Here is a 20531-nt window from a genome sequence, read left to right as displayed (position 1 = left end):
AAATGTGTGACAGGGTAGGATTCCTTCTGAGGAGGCAGAGGTTCTTGTGTGGTGGCACTCTGGAGGTGAAGCTTAAACTGCTGTGGAGACCACAGAATAGTGAAGTTATCAGGATAGTGAGGTACCCAGGCCGTGTAAGCGTGATGTAGTGCTGGCCCGAGAGGCTGTGTACTGGCAGGCAGTAGAGCTTGAGGGCTGCGACTAGCCAAGATTTCTGAAGCCCAGATGATTTCATCATGATCCTCAGATGCCTGCCAAGGACCTGCAGATCTGGTGTTTGTTCTGGGTTTTGGCCTTACTCTGCCTAGACCTTTTGTTCCTATGCACCCATCCCTCCCTGTGCTAATGGGAATATTTACCTTGTGTCACAAAATTATTTGTATTTTGACATTGCTTTAGGTCCCAGAAAAGAACACTTAAAGACTATGGAGACTTTTAGAGATGGACTGATGCATTTTGTAGATATGAAAATGGGACTTTTTAATATTTATTATGTATACAATATTCTGTGTGTATGCCTGAAGGCCAGAAGAGGGCACCAGACCTCATTACAGATGGTTGTGAGGCACCATGTGGTTGCCAGGAATTGAACTCAGGACCTTTGGAAGAGCAGGCAATGCTCTTAACCACTGAGCCATCTCTCCAGCCCTGAAAATGGGACTTTAGGGTACAATGTTATGATTTAAAGTGATGTAGTTGACAAAGGGTGGGGCTATGAAGACTAATCTTACCAACTTGACTGAATAATTTATAATCACGACGGAAACACATCTCTTTGGGGGTTGTATATGAGCATGTTTCCAGAAAGCTTTAAGCAGGGAAGACCCACTCTGAATATGAGTGGTACAATCCCATGGCTGGGTTCATAGACTGAATAAAAGAAAGCAGAAGTGGCTGGAGAGATGGCTGGCTCGGCAGTTAAGTGTTTACTGCTCTTACTAAAGGTCCCAGACAACAGCTCACAACTCAGCTCCAGGGGATGACACCCTATTTTGACGTTGGTGGGCTCCTACACACGTGGTGCACATATATGTACTCAGGCACTAAAATAGACTCACTAAGTTTTAACGCGGACCTTATACCAACATGAAAATACTCAATTCATTTTGTGTTTGTCGTGCTGGAGCTTGAGTCAGGGCCTCATATACACTAGGCTGGCACTCTATACCTCCTAACCATTTCCCACAGAATTTGTCCATGTTTTCATAGCAGAAATTCGTAATAATAAACAAAGTAATGGGTTTCATCATGATGTTTTCTAGCAAAATATATACTTAGCTTGTCAAGATTTTTTGCAGAAGCTTTTTGTCTTTTTTAAAAACATAGGTATTTTGCCTGTATGGCCTAGAGTTCAGCCCTCCAGCCTCAATTTTCTTCCGAGTGTTATAGCATTAGGGGCCTGTGCCACTATGCTTGGTTGAGCATCAATCTGAAGTATACTTGTTTTCCAAAAAAAAAAAAAAAAAGAACAAAACCCAAAGTATCTATTTCATTGAAAGCATCACCAAATGAAATCTTTTTTTTAAGAAATCAGATTTATGAATTCAGTTATTTGCACACTTATTAGTTCTATTCTTCTGTAAAAAAAAACTTAGCACACATATCTCATCCTTGTAGGTTACATACAGAGTATAGAAAGAGAGCTCTTAGGTGGCATATTCCCACCCCTTATTCTTCTTAGACTAACTTTAAATCAGGTACATGTTTTGTTGAGAACCATTGCATTGATCTGAAGGGACTTCAGATCTTAAGACAACAAGGTACATTGTTTTAAAACCTATATGACCACTACACGAAGCACAGTGCTTTACAAAATTGATATTCACACAAATGCTTGAAATTAATGACAAGAGATTCTTATTTCAGTTCTGATGAGATTACATAAGCCATTCAGTATTTTCAGTCTCATACTAGAATTTTTAGTAGAAAGTATCTACAAAACACGGGGCACATAGATATAAAATTAATGCTTGATTCAGAATTTTGTTTTATTTAAATGTGTTCTTCATGCTACAATACAACCCTTCAGAGTCAATCAAATACATAATGTCAATAGTTCCCTCAAAACTCTTTAAGGCTCACAGCCACAGTTCTAAACCTCTATAAGGCAGCTTCAGTATTCAAAAGATCACAGCACAGTAATTGTGGCATGAAATCCCATTTTTATGCAAACCAAGAGGATCAAACTATCAAAAGCCAGTAACATCATTTAGTATGCATATTTCTTAACTCCTTAAACTTCTTTCTCAATGTTGAGAACTTTTTTTTTTTTAAACCCCCAGTTTTTCAAGACAGGGTTTCTCTGTGATGCCCTGGCTGCCCTGGAACTCACAGAGATCCTCCTACCTCTCTCTGCCTTCATCGTGTTGGGATGAAAGGCTTGCACCACAAAAGCCTGGCCTTTTTTAAAAAAATTAAAACAAAACAAAACAAAACACAAAAAACCTTCCGCAGCAATTCTCATGTCAGCTAGAGCTGGAAATCACTGCTCTTGGAGTATCTAATTAAGCAAAAACATGGTTAATTTAAAAGTACAGCACAGGAAAATTGCAGGCACATGGGGGATAGATTTAGAACCAATACACTCTGCTTTTGACACTTTTTCTCTCTTCCAAGGCTCAAAGATTACTAATAGCACAATTTACACCATAATCCTACCAACTAAGGAAAAGTACCATGGCGAGGGGCAGTAGAATGCTTGTTCATCATGCAGGAGACCGTTCCATCCCTAGCTTACTAAAACAAAGACCCCAGAAAACACAACCTGGACAGAACTTTGTCAACTACCATTAATCATCCATTGTTATAATACTATTTGCAAGTGAGGGAAGACTGAGATTTTAGGCATAAGAAAGACACAGTCTCAGGGCACTGGAAGAGGGCAAGAACTTCTGATGCTGGAGTCCTATGGTCCCATCCAGGAAAAAGAGAAGAGGAAAGGTCTGCCCGTGGCAAGGGAGTGAGCACTCAATTTCTAAGAGCCTTGCTCATTTGAGCTCATTGGTCTTCTTTTCCCTTCAAATTTCAGATAACAGAACACCAAATAGGAGGACAACTGTCCCTTACTATGGAGCCCCTCATAGAGGAATCAGGAAAAAAGAGACCATTTTCACTTTGATAGGTTCATGATAGGTGTGCTATAGCAAAGGCTGGTTGTGGTGAAGTTTCACTTCAAATTGCACTGATTGATTTTAGACATGTTTTTGGAATGCTTAACTTCTGCTAAAATGTAGATTTAATCCAATATAGTATATAGTATACCACTTTTCACATTTACTTGTGGGCCCTATTTTCATCACCAAAATATGAGAATAGTCTTACAGCTACTACCAAGGTAATGAGCTATGAAAGTAATTCGCTAGTATTGCTTTGAAAATATACCCTAGGCTAGTAAAAGAAATTCGAACTCCATCCCAAGGCATCGTTTAAATTGGACTCCTCAGTCATCATCTACAGTCGGCTTAATGGTCACTCCTCTTCTTATCTGACCCCAACCAATTAAACTGCAAAATAAAAATAGAAGAAATAATGAGTTGTGTACTACCACACTGGTATCACCACAATCATCTGACAGGTTGCTTTACTTGCCCACCTTCCAAACTCAGATGTGTTCCCAAAGCTGCTTCTTTATAAAGAACGCCCATACTATTTTCTCAGGTTCTAAACAAAACCTGCTGTCATAAATATACTAGTAAGTTGGGTGTGGTAATAAATTCAAGCATTTGGGAGACAGGAAAATTAGTTCACAGCTATATAGTAAGTTCGAGGTTAACCCAGGTGAGAGGCTCTCCCACCTTAAACAAAAATTGCCGGCTGTAGTGGCACAATGCCAGCAGAGGAAGGCAGATCGGTGTTCAAGGACAGCCTGATCTAAAAGTGAGACCCTGTCTCAAAGAGAAATAAAACCTAAGGGCTGGAGAGATGGCTCAATGAATGGTTAAGAGCACTCACTGCTCTTGCAGAGGGCCTGGGTTCAGCTCCTAGTAGCCATATGGTGGCTCACAATCACACAGATCTCAACTTCCTCGGGCACCCGGCACACATGTGGTGCACATACATACATTCAGGCAAACACATAAAGTAAAATTTAAAACAAAAAATACTCCCCAGAAAGGATATATTTGTTTTACTGCTCTAGTCAAAAGAAAAAAGAATCCACCTACCTGTTCAGATGGTACACTCAAATTACATCTCTAATACATTATGTGTTTGTATGTAAACGTGCATGAGTGTGTCTGTCTGTCTCTATATGTGTTTGGTTGTTTTGAAAAGGAGTTTCACTATGTAGTTCTGGATGTACAAAGTTGCTTTGTAAATTAGGCTGCTCTTGAACTCAGAGGTCCACCTGCCTCTGTTTCCCGTGCTGGGGATTAAAGGCCTGTGCCACTACATCCAGCTCAAATTTGAAAACAAATCAAACCCACTTCTCTTTACTTGTCTTTGGGAAATGCTTTCTTTTCACTGACTGCCTCAGTAGATCAATGGGCTTTAAATAACATCATCTGGGAAAATAAAGAGAACCACAGGAACACAGTCTATAAGCAGACTGCTCTCCACCGCAGGGCCTTTGATAGCTCTGGTGATGCACGCCTTTAATCTCAGCACTCAGGAGGCAAAGGCAGATGGATCACTTTGAATTCCAGGCTAGCTTGGTCTGTATAGTGAGTTCCAGAGCAGCCAGGGCTACACAAGGGGTAGTGGTGGTGGTAGAGATAACAAAACGATTAACTTTTGCTAAATTGCAGTTACAATTCAAATCAATTTTAGAGAGCATGCAATGAGAGACAGTATCAAAGAAGGGCTGACAAAGGAAATAAGCAGGAAAGAACAGAGCCAAGGCACAGCGCAATAATTATGAAGAAAACCAGGCTGCGGGATAGTCTAATTTAGACGGTATATTTTTGACAAAACAACAGAAAAGGCTAAATGGACCAAAACTGGCTTCTAGAAAGATCCCAAATATCCACAAGCAGTGACGAGATATTAGAAATTCTTTAGCAAAGCACTATGACAGTGTTTAGAGGATCCCTTCTGCCTGAGCCCTTAAGTAACAACAGATGAAGGAAAGCAGGACTTTGTGTCAAACTACTTGTTTCAAGGCAGGGTTGGTTGCCCTGGCTGTCCTGGGACCAGGCTGATCACATAAATCCACCTGCCTCTGTCTCCTAAGTGCTGGGACTAAAGGCATGCACCACCACTGGCTGGCATGTGTGAAACTCTTAAAAAAAAAACTAATTTAAAAAAAGTAAAGTCTTAATCCCAGCACTCAGGAGGCAGAGGCACGCGGATCTCTGTGAGTTCGAGACCAGCCTGGTCTATAAGAGCTAGTTCCAGGACAGGCTCCAAACCCTGTCTCGAAAAACCAAAAAAAAAAAAAGTAAAGTCCAGGGCTGATAAAAGATGGCTCAACAGATAAATGTACTCATCACCAAGCCTGACTACCTGAGTTTGAACCTCAGAACCCATAGTGGAACAAGAAGTTGTTCTCTGACCTCCATATGTATACTGTGGCACGTGTGTACTTCGATTCATACACACATTAAAAAGAAGATCATTTAAAAAGGGTGCTTGCTGCAAAGTCAGACGACCTGAATTCAATCCCCAGAACCCACATGGCAGCAGAACCAACTCCACAAGTTGTTCTGATTCTTTCTCTCACACACTAAATGGAGGGAACATTATAACTCATTATTTTTTTTATAGGTTACACCTAAAACAAAGGGAAGCCAATTGAAGTATTTGTACTAATATAAAGGAATACAAATCAAGGCTATAATACAGCTTCTAAAACCATTCAAACAAAAAAGTGAGAGCTGAAGCCACACTGTTGTATTCAAGAAGCATGTGTGTGTGTCTCACCAAAATCTTAAGCTGTTTAGACAAAGGTAAACAAACTTACCGCCAATGTTTCTCAACTCTTCGGCTAAGAGCAATTTTTTCTCCTACTTCTGTGCACACAGGATTAGTCAAAACAATCTTGCCCAAATCAGCCTTGACAGCACTAACTCTTCCTCCTGTTGACAGGGATCCTATATTGACCATAAGCACTTCATTCTTAGACAGCTTTTGGACCTAGGAAAGTAAACAAAGGGAAAAACAAATAAGGAAATGGTCTCTGAAGAGTGTGAAGACTTTTAATCCCAGCAGACAGAGCTCTGGGAGTCCGAGGCCAGCCTGCTTTATAAAGAAAGTTCCAGGACAGCAGGGGCTATGTTGAGACCCTGCCTCAAAAACATACCAAAACAAATAGGAGCTGGGCAGTGGTGGCACACACCTTTGATCCCAGCACTCAGAAGGCAGAGGCAGGTGGCTCTCTGTGAGTTTGAGGCCAGCCTGGTCTACAGAACACATTTCAGTACAGCTAGGACTCCAGAGAAACTCTGCCTTGAAAAAACAAAAACAAGACAAACAAATAAAACCCAAACCAACAGTTTTTGTTTCAGTAGGGATTTTTAAAAAAAAAACACAAAATTGATTGCATGAGAGCTGTTTTTGATTTTTTTCAGGAAGTTAATTTACTTATAAATTAACTACACATTAGCTATAAAAGACCAAAACTCAAAACTGAGTTCAGCATTGTTGTTGGTGTCTTTCTGAAAACGAGTCACACCAAGCACTTACCTTTGCTGCTTTCTTGTCTCCTTCAGTTCGTACACCCAGGAGACGTCTCAGCAGGAAATAGGAAATTTCCAGTTCTGTGAATATTTCAGGTAAAGCTCCAACTGCACCAAGCACTTGTCCCACCATCCTGTCAGCTCTGCACAAAGTGGGGTCGATCTTTGTTCCAACTCCTAATATAAAGCAAGAGTATTTGGCCTTATTTCTTACCTGAAACACCTCTGGAGTGATTTGTTTGAAAGACTAGTTAAACAAGCATAAATCAATACCCCTTTACACATACTTCCGTATTCACACACATAAATTAAGCTTCACAAAATTCCTGCTTTATTTCTATTTCATTCATTCATTGGTTTCTCTATGTAACAGCTCTGGCTGTCCTGGAACTGGCTTTGTAGACCAGGCTAGGCTCAAGTTCAGAGACTCACTCGCTTTTGTCTCCTAAGTACTGGAATTAAAGGTGTGTGCCACCACGGCAGAGCTATTTTTAAGTTATGTGTATATGTATACTATCTGTGTGTGGATCCGTGCCCATAAATGTGGTGCCAGAAGAGGGCACTGACTCTCCTGGAGCTGAGTTCCAGGTGGTTCCGAGCAGCTCTGCCTGAGCAGCGGGCATTCCTCACCACTGAGCCACATCTCCAGTCTTTAGTCCAAGGGTAAATTATGGACTCTCATTCAATCTTGCCCTTTTCTCAGTAATGAAAAAGTTTTAAGAAATTTAAAAACCCTTAAATCAATCCAGCACCTCCTGCATGGTAGAGGTTCTCTTATTTGATGTACCACCACCTTGATCTTTTCCAGCACCTCCTGCATGGTAGAGGTTCTCTTATTTGATGTACCACCACCTTGATCTTTTCCTTTTTTTTTTTTTTTTTTTTGAGACAAGGTCTTACTTGAGAAAGGTCTTATATCTCAAGTCTGGTTATGCTATCCACACTGGTCTCAACTTTCTGTGCTAATGGCAATCCTCCTGCTTCTGACTCCCAAGTATGTGGGACCACAGGTGCTCACTACCACACTTACTAGAAGTTATTTTCTTTCATCGCCACCACAGTATAATTAACATTTTTGAGTAACTTGACACTTATGAAACACACATAAAAGCAACCACTATAACCAAGTGTTTCACCAAATAGTAAACCAGGCACTCACTCTAGTGCAAACCTGTAGTAGTCTCAGCTACTTGAGGACCATTTGAATAAAGAAATTTAAGGCCAGCTTGGGAAATATAGCAAGATAGTAACACAAACCTAAATCCTCAAACTATATCTAACTAGTTGGCTGCTTTGAATGCTAGGGCCGTCAAGCTTATTTTCTGCCAGGCCCGGTGACACAGACCTGAAATTCCAGCTACTGGAGCTAGTGAGGCAGGAAGACCTCAAGTTCTAGCTCAGTCTGGGTAACCTTGTAAGAGCCTTTCTCAAAATGAAAAAGAGTGGGGCTAGAGACATGGCTCAGTGATTGAGAGCACCCACTGGCTACTCTTCCAGAGGACCCAGCTTTCAATTTCCAGCACCCACACAGCAGCTCACAATTGTATATAACTTCAGTCCCAGGAGACCCAATGCCTTCTTCTGGACTTTGAGTACCACACACCCATGTGGTGCGCGCGCGCACACACACGCAAAACACCTATACATAAAAATAAATAAATAGTAATAATTTTAAAAAAAGAAAAAAGAGGGTATATAAGGTATACCTCAGTGGTAGAGACTCTACCTAGCATGTTCTAGACATTAGGTCCAAACCCTAGGACTTCAAAACAAAGTAGTCAGAAATAATTATTGCTATTAAGTATTTAGCCACCAAAACATACCTTAAAAAATATTTTATTATTTGCTTGTATGAGTGGGTGAGCAAACACCTTTACCTGAGTCATACTGCCAGCTCCAAAATGTATTCTTTGTTTCAGTTTTCCAAGATGTACCAATAAGGTCAGGTGTGGTGGTACACCTTGAAGTCTAGCACTTGGAAAGCTGATCCAAGAAAGTTGCTGTGAGTCCTAATATAGCCAAAGATACATGGCAAGACCCTATGTCAAAAATTAAAACAGGATATGGTGGCATACCTTTAACCTCAGCACTCAAGAGGCAGAGGCAGGTGGATTTTGTGAGTCTGAGGCCAGCCAGGCCTATATCGAGAGACCCTACCTCAAACAAAGAAACAACAAACAAACCCCAAACAAACAACCAGAAGGAGGCAGATAGAGAGATGACTCAGCAGTTAAGAACACTTGCTGCTCTTGCAGAAGACCTGGACTTGTTTCCCAGAACTCACAAGGCAGCTCACGATCACTGAAACTCCAGTTGCAAGGGGTCTGACAACCTCTTTGGCGTTCTTGGGTACCAGTACACACAGTGCTCAGATATATATGCAAACAAACTCATACACATAAACAAAACAAACCTTACAATCCATTCTTAATATTTCTTATGAAACATGTCACGAATCTCCACAATTAAGAGATGACAGGGAAATGCTTACCAATGAGACCACCTGGGGCGGCATACTGAAGATCATTATGTTCCGCAAACAGTGATACAATTTTGGAAAAGATTGGCTTACACATGAGCTTTCCTTCACTATCTTTGGAAACAATACCCGGTCTTACTTCTATCTCCTGGCCTACCTGTAAACACATAATTAGCAGTGAGAATTACTACAGAACAACATATTTACTATTTACCTACTAATGTTCTCACAAAAAAGACCACAAGAACTAAAAAGGTACTCTTTCCTCTAATTTCAAGATTACCCCTTTTATTTACTTATTATTTTTATTGACCTGCAACTCACTAGGTAGAACATGCTGGCCTTGAACTCAGATACCAAGATACCAGCCTGCTTCTGGCTCCCAGCTGTGCACCACTATGCCAGGTTAAAATTACTTAAAAAGAAATTTTACTGCCAGGCGGTGGTGGCGCACGCCTTTAATCCCAGCACTCGGGAGGCAGAGGCAGGCGGATCTCTGTGAGTTTGAGGCCAGCCTGGTCTACAGGAGCTAGTTCTAGGACATGCTTGATAGCTACTGCAAAACCCTGTCTCAAAAAAAAAATTACCTTTTGGTTTATTTGAGCCTGGTCTCTCTGTAGCCCTGGCTGTCCTGGAACTCATACTGTAGACCAGGCTGGCCTCAAACTCAAGAGATCCACCTGCCTCTGCCTCCCAAATGTTTGGTGTGCATCACTACACTCAGCTTTTCTTTTCCCCAGTGGAAAAAACTGATATAGAGGAGACAGATGGCTCAACAGTTAATAAGCACTTGGTGCTCTTGAAGAGGATCAGAGTTCAGTTCCCAGCAGCCACATGGTAGCTCACAGCCATCTCTAACTCCAGTTTCAGGGGACCAACACCCTCTTCTGGCCTCCATGGACACATGCATATTCGGAGACAAAATACCCTTAAGTATAAAATAAAAAAATCCAAAAAGTTTTAAAAATCAGATGAACTTAACTGTTGCAATTTACTAAGTAAACCTGTTATTATATAAAACACACTCCACCTTCACTAGAGAACTCTAAGTTTAGAGGTCAGACAGCTTCCAAAGACAAAAACAAATCTGTATCCAATACCTGACAACATGAAGAAACATTTTTTAACTGGGTGTAGTGGTGCAGACCTTCAGTTCCAGCACTCTGGGAGGCAGAGGCAAGGGAATCTCTAAGTTCGAGGCCAGCATGCTTAAGACAAGTGCGGGCTGATGAGCTGGCCCAGAGGGTAAAGGTGCTCACCACCATGTCTGAGTTCCATCCCAAGGAGCCACTAGACGGAAGGAGTCAAGCCCTGAAAAGTTGACTTGCTTCCACCTAGGTACTGTAGCACTCGTATATCCACACACAAAACAAACAAATACACAGCGCGACAATTCCAAGCCAGTGTACCTTTAAGACTCCTTTCAGAATACTACCACCAGCTACACCTCCCTTAAGGTCATCAACTTCACAGCCAGGTTTGTTGACATCAAATGACCTGATAACTAGAAAAAAAAAAATGAACACAAATTAAATCCATTTCTCTTTATTTTAGATTCAGAAGACACATTCTTTTAAAACTTAACTTTTCTTAAAAAAAATCTAGTATTATTGCTTTAATGCTTATTGAAGCCTTACTTGTGAGAGTAAAAAAATGGAAATAGGCCGGGCAGTGGTGGCGCACGCCTTTAATCCCAGCACTCGGGAGGCAGAGGCAGGCGGATCTCTGTGAGTTCAAGACCAGCCTGGTCTACAAGAGCTAGTTCCAGGACAGGCTCCAAAACCACAGAGAAACCCTGTCTCGAAAAAAACCAAAAACCAAAAACCAAAAAAAAAAAAAAAAAATTGAAATAGCCTGAAAGTACATTAAGAGCAAAAGTATTTATGTAATGAGCACAAAAGTCTTTTCTTTCTTTTTGGTGAGGGTCATCATCTCCTATGTCTCATAACTATTTACACAGCGTTTACAATAAATTAGCTATTATGACTTAAGGCATATACAGGACTGGGAGTGTAGATCAGTGGTAAGCCCTTGCCTTGTAGCAGCATCAAAAAAGTCAATCAAGTGCACAGGAGACTGTACATAGACACTCGCAGTACGCCACTTATCTTGTGCTTCTGAGAGGGTGTCTGACTTTGTAGCCCTGGCTGTCCTGGAACTCACTCTGAAGACCAGGCTAGCCTTGAACTCACAGATCCATTTGCCTCTGCCTCCCAAGAGCTGGGATTACAAGTGCACCACCATGCTTGGATTTTTATATATAGGATTTCTGTATTATATGACTTCTACCATACAAAATAACTTTTAAAAAATTATAAAAAGCAATTCTAAGGTCACCCAAGAGAACGTTCCCCAATAATCACACAAACAGCTCCAAATGAAGGCCTGGAAGGGCCCAAACCTGCTTTAAAAGTGTTCCTATATCTTTGAGCATTAACCACAGCCCAGTGAAATTGAACTTAGTGGTTTTTCAGTAATGGTACAATGTCATCATTTGTATGGAACTGTAATGCCCCAACATGATGTACTTCCCTAGAAACTACGGTATTATTCCATGTTGGCTACTTAAAATACCATATATAAAAGCACAAAGAATTTCTTTTGTACTCAAGGCTCTGTCACCCAGCAATATAAGACATTATTTCAAATAGGTTTTATGGATTTATCACCTCTGCAGAAAGAGAAAGTATTAATAAACAGCCTTGAAGGAGAAGCACTAATGTCGAAGAGTTCAGTTAAATGTGACTCCTGTCACTTACCAATGAGACGGGGCTCTGAAGTAAAGTCTCTTGGGGGCACCGGTATTTTCTTCACTATGTACTCACAGACAACTTCAATATTGTATTTCAGCTGAGCAGAGATTGGAATAATTGGCGCTCCTTCTGCCACTGTTCCTACATTAACAAATTTCAGAAAGAACAAAATCCTTGGGTCTTACAAAACTTGGTCTATACAGCTGCTGGATAAAGTAATTAGAGCTAACAGAGGAATAAGCATTCCCACACAAATGCCAGTCAGCAAGTAGAAAGTAGTCTATAGAAATATGACAATATTTATCTTTAACTCCCCAAAATGAATTCATTGTCCTCTAAGGGGACAACTGCTAAAATTCTATCAATGGGTATATTTAACAGAGGCAAATGCTATGTTTAAAGGAATAAAATATGAACACTTCGGGGAAGGAGCTCTTTACAAGCTCAAAGAATTCTAACATGCAATTAACCTTTCCATAAATGCCAAGAGTAAATTACAGACTCCTTGCTGATCAAAGACTGCCTGGCATATATCACATTTAAAAAAATTAATCATATGTCAGACAAACTGGTCAAAGAAATAGACCAAAATAATTAGATTTTAATCAAAATGAATTATTTTTTATGCTGAAATTAAGTTCCCAACATGAAAAGGCTAAAATAATTAAATGTCAACAGTAATATGCATCATGTCTTCTCTGAAAGTGAAACACGCCATGGTATTAGAGAAAGGAACCCTGCAAAAAGAGGCAGGGTCTCTCTATGCAGTCCTCGCTGGCCTGGAACCAGCTATACACACCAACAAGCTGCCCTTGAACTCAGAAGTCTGTGCACACCTGTGCCTCTAGGGTCCTGGGATTAAAGGCATGTGCCGTGAGGCCCAGAAGAAAGATTGTTTTTGAAATGTTTTTATTCATTTGTCACTAAGGATTGATTGGGAGGCAATGATGTGAACTCAGTACCCTGTGTATGCCAGATAGGCCCTCTACCATTGAGCGCTACTCTAAATCCTTGGGATTTAAAAAACTTAATCTGGTAGCACTTCCCAACTTCAGTTTTAATTTTGTACATTAAATTCAGAAATAGATATTTATAGTCTTATCAGGACACTGTATCAAATCACTAACTAGTAGCAGGTAGAAAAAAAGAGAACATTTATGATACCTAAATTGACTTTGTTTTAGATGATGTGCTATATTACCTTTCAAAGTGATCCTCTGATTTAAGTTATTATAGCTTCTTACCTTGTACAAATGCAAGAATCTGCTCATATTGTTCCTTAGCCTGACTTTCTTTTACCAGATCAATTTTATTCTGTAAGATCAAAATATGCTTGAGTTTCATGATTTCTATGGCAGCCAGGTGTTCAGAAGTCTGAGGCTGAGGGCATGATTCATTACCAGCTAGTTGACAGAGGATAAAAAAAGATACATAAGATTAACTAGAAATATCTAGACCATGCAATTTCAAAAATAGAAGATTGTTGGTTGTGAGGAGCTGGAGGGAGTGCAATCGGGCAATGACTTCTTAACAGGCATCACTTTTGTGATGATGAAATTCTGAATGTACTTCCATTCACTGAGTTGTCCCCTTTAAGTAATAAATGGAAAGCTTTATATTATGCACAAATTCTACCAACTTTGCTTTCACCCTTTATCTGCGCTTACTACAACCTCCCATTCTCGGTTCTAAGCAAGAAGTTTCCAATGAACAAATCTGGCTTCAAGAGCTCTTTTGTTTAGGCCTTCTAGCTCAGTCTAGTCTAGGTATGTTCTGGCACAGTCAAGCTCCTAGGAGGCTCAACCTCCTGAGATTAAGGTTATTCCTTAACCAAGAAGAGCACTGTGAAGACAAGCAACAGTGCTCACCATGCTAGCCATCACTTTGCCCAGCCTGTTCATGTGTCCTGTATTATATCCTCTCGCATGCCTAAAAGCACCATATCCATACCTATCAAATCTCTTATTAGCTCACATAAGGAGGCACAACTAACTTTGGAAACAGCCATGTTGTACTACATCACGGCAATTACTGTGAATAACAATCACACCTCTACATGAAGGAACAACACACAACATACATATATGCCTTTTTGGATATTGTCCGACTTCTCAGAAGCCATAACCCCAGGACTCTTTTGCTGAGTATTTTGGCTGTAGAAGGAAATGTCATTCTGGATGACACATTCCTAGTAATGCCTCACTTAGATAATGGACATAGCCTCCAAAGGATTTAGTTCTTCCTCACATAGTCTACCCAAATTAGTTCTTTATTGGTTTGTCCAGATCAGTTCTGATGATTTTACCTATCAACAGAAGAGCTGCATCCATCACTGCTGCGCCGTTCAACATTGTAGCCATCAAAATATCATGGCCAGGACAGTCAACAAAGGAAACATGCCTAACAGTTGAGAAACAACAATCAGCCTTAAAACCAATCAAAACTAAAAGCAAGGCCAGGTGGTGGTGGCGCACACCTTTACTCCCAGCTCACAACTGTCTGGAACACACAGTGAATCCGGCACCTTCCCACAGAGACACATGCAGCAAAACACCAACGCACACACACAAATTAAATAAATAAATAAATAAATAAATGCCAGGTGTTGGTGGCACACACCTTTAATCCCCGCACTAGGGAGACAGAAGTAAGAGGATCTTTGTGAATTTGAGGCCAATTTGGTCTACAGAGCAAGTTCCAGGGCTGGTTCCATAACTCCTAGGAAACCCTGTCTCACAAACAACAACAAAAACCACCACCACCACCAGCAACAACAAAATGATCACATTAAAGTATTTATCCTGATTATTGAGATTTCTTGACTTCTCCTCCATCTTAAATTTTGGGCCTGGGATGAAGATATGACTCTACCCCAATCTAAAATGGTCTTATGGACTTGCAATCCCCAAAGACATTAGTAACCAGATACCAGCACCCTCTGGTAAAAGACCAACATGTGTGATCATATTCAGAAAACTGTTGGGAAGCTCAGTGGTGGTGGTGCATGCCTTTAATCCCAGCACTCGGGAGGCACAGGCAGGCGGATCTCTGTGAGTTTGAGGCCAGCCTGGTCAATAAGAGAGTTCCAGGACAGGCTCCAAAAAGCTACAGAGAAACCCTGTCTCGAAAAACCAAAAAAGAAAGAAAAAAAACAGTTTGGAAACGAGTCTATTTATTTTAAAGAAGTAATTTCAAAACTGGCTTCATTCTTTCTAATCTAGCAAACAAATGACACTGTTGAAATTCAGTAAGCTGTATTTTCTCTCCCTTCCTTTTTTGCTTGTGCAATACTTGCCTTAAAAAAAAAAAGAATTAAAAAAAATTTATTTTTATTTTACGTGAGTAAGTGTTATTTCTGGTACCCCCAGAGGCCAGGAGAGGGTGTGGGATTTCCTGGAAGAGGTGTTGGAGATGGCTGTGAGCCACCAAGTAGATGCTGGGAATTGAACCTGGGTCCTCTGCAAGAGCAGCCAGTGCATTCAACAGCTGAACCCTCTCCAGCTCCCTCATGCAACTTTTCAGTTTGTAGAACTTTTTTCTAAGTATTTAAAATTAATTGAAAAAAATATTTCAATTGTCATCATTACATAAAATAACATGAAATAATAGAAAAACAATGAAACCATTCTGCAATTAAGTTTATAAAAGCACAAAACGGAGATTTAAAAAGCATAAAGTACCTTTTAACATAAAAGTTACCTGACTAATTTGAAGTTCCCTTTGGTCCCAGGAATGTCTGTGGGAAACTCATCCGGTGTACTACTGCCACATGACCTGTAACATTCTGGTCTAGGACAACTTGGGTCATCAAGTTTATAAATCTAAAAGTTTCAATGTAAAAGAGAAAAGAAAACTGGATTTGTTACCTATGCAACAACCAAAGTTAAATGGTTTCTAGTTTCATGGTCCATAGATCACCTTGGCATTGGCATATCCAAGCTTGATGGTAATGTTTCTTTCTAGTTCATTTTTGAATCTGACGGTGTGCACTCCAGAAATAGCCTTTACTACAGTGGACTTCCCATGAGCTACATGGCCAATTGTACCTATTGACAAAGCACAACAAAATTACCTTCTGCACGCAAGTACAAACATTTCTTCAAATAGCACTGAGTAGAAAACAAAAAAAAAAAACCCCGGCCAGGCGGTGGGGGCACATACCTTTAATCCCAGCACTCAGGAGGCAGAGGCAGGCGGATCTCTGTGGGTTTGAGGCCAGCCTGGTTTACAAAGTTAGTTCCAGGACAGCTAGGCTAACAACAAGAAACCCTGTCTTGGGGGGAGGGAGGAAGGAAACCAGAAAACTAAAAACGGTAACCATAGATATCAAAGTAAAACCAACAGTGATAGAGCTAGTGACATGGCTCAGCAGGTAAAAGCACTTGTCACAAAAGCCCCAAGGCCTGAGTCACCAGAATGGAGAGAAGTAGCTCCTGAAAGTTCTCCTGACTTCCACACATGTGCATGGGGACACGGACACGGACACACACAGACACACACTAATAATAATCACAATGGAGCCAGGCGATGGTGGCGCACGCCTTTAATCCCAGCACTCGGGAGGCAGAGGCAGGAGGATCTCTGTGAGTTCGAGACCAGCCTGGTCTACAGAGCTAGTTCCAGGACAGGAACCAAAACCACAGAGAAACCCTGTCTCGAAAAAACAAAACAAACAAACAAAAAAAATCACAATGGAAATAAAACTGTTTAACGAGAATTCAATTTTTCCCTATCTGCTCTTTCCTATTATAAATTTCTTCTCAGACTAATTTTAGTATATGTACTTGAGAGGAAGAAACAGGGTGGACAGTTTGAGGCTAGCCTGGACAATGTAGGAAGACCCTGCTATAAAACTTTAAGAAAGAAAAATACTCAAAATCTTGCTTATCAAGAGCCAGGGGCATGGTGGATCTCTGAGTTCAAGGCCTGCCTGGTCTACAGAGAGTTCCAAGACAGCCAGGGCTATAAAGAGAAACCCTGTCTCAAAAAACAAAACAAAAAAATCTTAACTATCAAGAAACATTGAAGCTTACCCAGTTAATATGACAAACTCCTGCACAACAAAAAAAGAACACACTCATAATCATAGTAATTCAGAAGTCTGAGGCAAGGGGATTGCCTTGAGTTAAGAGGTCAGCTTGGGCTATACAGTGACTATCAAGCTAGCCAGGGTTGCATAGCAAGTGTTAATCCCAATGGCGAGAATTAAACCACTACCACACTTGAGCCAAATTCAAAGCAAGCTTGCCTCTTATTGGGGTGCATCCAAGAGCTGGCCAGCAACTGCTCCAAAGTTGGTTAGAGAGCAGTCCTGCCAGGCGGTGGTGGCACATACCTTTAATCCCAGCACTTGGGAGACAGAAGCAGGTGGATCTGTGAGTTTGAAGTCAGCCTAGTCTACAAGAGCTAGTTCCAGGACAGCAAGGACTGTTACACAGAGAAAACCTGTCTCAAAAAAACCAAAAAAAGAACAGCCACGAATCCTCTTTTAAGGAGCAAAAATCCCGGAGTAGTTTTACAAAAGGGAGATAATGGGGCAGTAAGGAAATACAAATAAATAAATAAAAAATAAAAAAATTAAAAAAACCATGTGGTCACCCACCATGAGATTAGGAGGGGTCAAGGAGGGTCTGGATGGGTCAGGGTATTCTCAAAATAAATCAAGGCCATGGGTTGGGGAAGGTTAGGTTCTAGGAAACAGAGCTACAAAACTCTCACAGTGAACAGAAAGTTATTTTTAAAAACACATAATGGCTCCTGCCTTTAAAACAGAGTCAGGCAGGTTCCTCACAAGTCTGACTCCAAACTAAAAAAAAAAGGAAAAAACCAGACCACACCACATTTATACTCAAGCAATATGCCTCAACAGTTCTAGGTGCCAATTGGGGGGGGGAATTCTTCTTAATTATAGCCTATATATCAAATAAAACTTCTATAAACTGTCCTTGTATGACAACGCATTTTCACTTCAAACTTGTACTACCGTATGATTACACACTGCTGAGTACTAGTTTACTGTCGTAAACTTTTCATACATATATCTCCAAAAAAAAATGAAGTAACCCTTTGTTCACAAGGGGTCCACAGCTTTCTTTGTGTTACTGTCCTACTCAGGCCAACCTCTAAGGAAATGCCCACATTCTTCAAGTAACTTCAGAAAAGAAGACATTAAAATTACTTTTAAGTCAAGTGTCCGAGCTATCTTACCAATATTAATTGTAGCTTGTCTGCTGATAACTTCATGTGAAAGTGGTGTCAACTTGGTGACGTCCTGCAATGGAACAGTTCAAAACACAAAATCAATATAAACTAGAAAATCTTCCTTGACTTGATAGTCCCCAGACCTAACTCTGTCCTGTATAAGCAGCACTTTTCTCCTGCTGAAGTGCTTTGTCCCTTAATGGCTAAGATTGGGAACCTTAGGAGCCCTTCACTGTCGCAAGACAACACCGTTCACTAAGAGAGGTCTGGAGATAAGAGGCCATCTAATCCTGGGGCCTCAGCAAGTCCTCAAGGGTCCAGCACAGTGGGCAGTGTAATCCGGTTTCCAACTCTTTACAGACTTAATGACAATCTCGTGTAGGCCTCCAGCTTGATAGGTAGCCAAAAATAATCTTTAACTTCTGATCTTCCTATTGGAATCTCTTAAGTACTAGGAATTACTAGCGTGCGCTTATGCACTTCTGGAGATGGAACTCCGGGATTGGCGCCTGCTAAGTATGAACTCTACACAGGGAGATGCAACCCCATACTCCTTAATTATATTTATCATCAAAGCTTAGCCACACACTCTAGGAGTTCCAAGTCTCACAATCGTTCACCAGTTTGGGGACTAGGCAAGGTACTGGCGGCGGAAATGGCACGCCTTAGCCTTAGAGGGTCCAGCCTTAGGATGGCTCCTCTCTCCCGCGCTCCAGACACCAGGGCGGTGTCTCTTCGCCACGCCCTCCGAGAGTCCATGACCTCCCCCGAGCTCAGGGTGCATTCCCGCCGCAAATCGAGAACTCACCAATGTGGCGAGATCCTGTCGGGAAAGATGTGGCTGCCCGAGAGTCACTCCAACCTCACCCCCAGCCATCTTGCTCAGAGAGGAAGGAAACTGTTCGGCAACAGCCTGATTTAACGCAGGTCCCCTTGGGCGGAGCGAAGAAGGAGCGGCGGGAAGGTGGACTACGGCCCAGACCTGGTAAAAAAGATGGCAAATGCAGCACTGATCTCACTGCTTGGACTTTTCTGTTTGAATTTGCACAGGAACTACCCGCACCCTTACTCACAAACACGATACAATGTTTTGGAATGTATTCCTTGCAGTCCTGTTAGATTTTTTTGTGCAGGCAAAACTGAGGACAGCTCCAGGTTAGCGCACCTCCTGCTCCCCCCTCCTTGAGGGGAGGGTTATTAGTGCGACACAGCGCGCTGGACAGAGAAGCCATTTCCGTTTCCTTTTGGTGCCGGGCGGAAGAATTTCGCGGCATCTGGGTTTCTCGCCTGTGCTGTAAAGTCAGAAAGTGGAAATTTCTCTTTTATTTTATTTCATTAATTTATTCACTCGTTTTTTCCTATTTCTGTAACCTAATAAAGGAATATCAGCTTGGAATCCTCTTCCGCCTTGCTGGGGCTCTGGGTCCAGAGGATGACACCGCGTGGTGAGCTCGCCACGCTCAAGCCTCGTGGTCCCTAGGGAGCTCGGACAGAGCGCCCTCGCGCGGAGGCCTGGGGCTCAGGGGCGTACCGTTGGAGGGAAAAAGTCCCTCCCTTGTTCCTTGGGAGAAGTTTCTAGGGATGGTGAGGTGATGTTAGTCTCATCCGCATAAATTTAGCTTCTGGAAGCCAGCTGTCAAAAGAGCGTCCGCACTTTTTTTTTTTTAAGCTGAACCTAGGAAACCCTCTTTTTTTGCATCTGTATTTAAAATTTTAAATATCTTCGAGATCTTACTTTCATCGTCTGTTTAAAAAGAAATGATATTTTCTGTGAATGCTGGCGCCCACGTAATCTCTGCACTCGGGGAGGCAGAATCAGGAATTTATGAGCTCGAGGCCAACCTGTGTCATGTACAGAGACCCTGTCTTAAAAAAGGGAGGTGGGGGTGGGGTTAAGAACATAGTTTTGGCAGAAAGTGGTTTCCCTGGCATGTCTGATGCTCTAGGTTCACCACTAAAAAGAAAACGATCTTTTAAAATTCTCTCATTGTTTTTCTTTTGAGACAGGCAGGCTCTTATATATCCCAGCTGGTCATGAACTTGCTTTGAGTCACAGGATGACCTCGAACTTCTGCCTCTCCTGCCTTCTCCTCCTCAATACTGTGATTACAGACTTTGATGATGTGCCTGGTTCATTGGGTTTTGGGGATTGAACTGAGAACCTCATCCATGCTGGGTAAGCATTCTATTAACTGAGCTACACCCCCCAGCCCCATCTTGTTTTTTTTTGTTTTTGTTTTTTTTTTTTCGAGACAGAGTTTCTCTGTGTAGCTTTGGAGCTTGTCCTGGAACTCGTAGACCAGGCTGGTCTCGAACTCACAGAGACCCACCTGTCTCTGCCTCCCAAGTGCTGGGATTAAAGGCGTGTATCACCACTGTTATGGATTTGCTGCAGGTTGCTGTGGGGTCGAGACTACAGGGCAGGTCCACAAACTAAAGTGGCGGCTGGCTGGTCCTGGTGAGCAGTGTGGGCAGGCGGTGGGT

The 20531-nt window shown here is 41.6% G+C and overlaps 1 protein-coding gene across 1 annotated transcript; it reads right to left on the bottom strand.

Annotated features, from left to right (window-relative positions):
- Positions 1–1548: 1548 nt before the first annotated feature.
- On the bottom strand, positions 1549–18951 carry LOC121445304 (eukaryotic translation initiation factor 2 subunit 3, X-linked). The gene is made up of 12 exons (XM_041647362.1): positions 18856–18951; positions 18054–18117; positions 15765–15892; positions 15546–15667; positions 14152–14246; positions 13091–13249; positions 11853–11987; positions 10503–10597; positions 9106–9250; positions 6622–6791; positions 5900–6072; positions 1549–3503 (listed from the first exon to the last, which is right to left on the bottom strand). The coding sequence occupies exons 1-12, from the start codon at positions 18922–18924 to the stop codon at positions 3440–3442; spliced, it is 1419 nt and encodes a 472-aa protein (XP_041503296.1). The 5' UTR covers positions 18925–18951; the 3' UTR covers positions 1549–3439.
- Between the last annotated feature and the right edge of the window lie 1580 nt (positions 18952–20531).

This window comes from Microtus oregoni, unplaced genomic scaffold, assembly GCF_018167655.1.
Source record: "Microtus oregoni isolate MIOR12 unplaced genomic scaffold, Mior012 000173F_ref0000288, whole genome shotgun sequence".
Classification (NCBI taxonomy): domain Eukaryota; kingdom Metazoa; phylum Chordata; class Mammalia; order Rodentia; family Cricetidae; genus Microtus; species Microtus oregoni.
This window is presented reverse-complemented; position numbering and strand designations above follow the sequence as displayed.

Bases quoted from the DNA above. Each gene is read 5' to 3' on its own strand.
- LOC121445304 (XM_041647362.1), bottom strand. From the start codon at position 18,924: ATGGCTGGGGGTGAGGTTGGAGTGACTCTCGGGCAGCCACATCTTTCC. The intron at 11,988-13,090 runs GTAAGAAGCTAT...TTGTTAATGTAG, and splicing joins GATTCTTGCATTTGTACAAG to GAACAGTGGCAGAAGGAGCG. The intron at 6,073-6,621 runs GTAAGTGCTTGG...TTACTTTCCTAG, and splicing joins GAGACAAGAAAGCAGCAAAG to GTCCAAAAGCTGTCTAAGAA.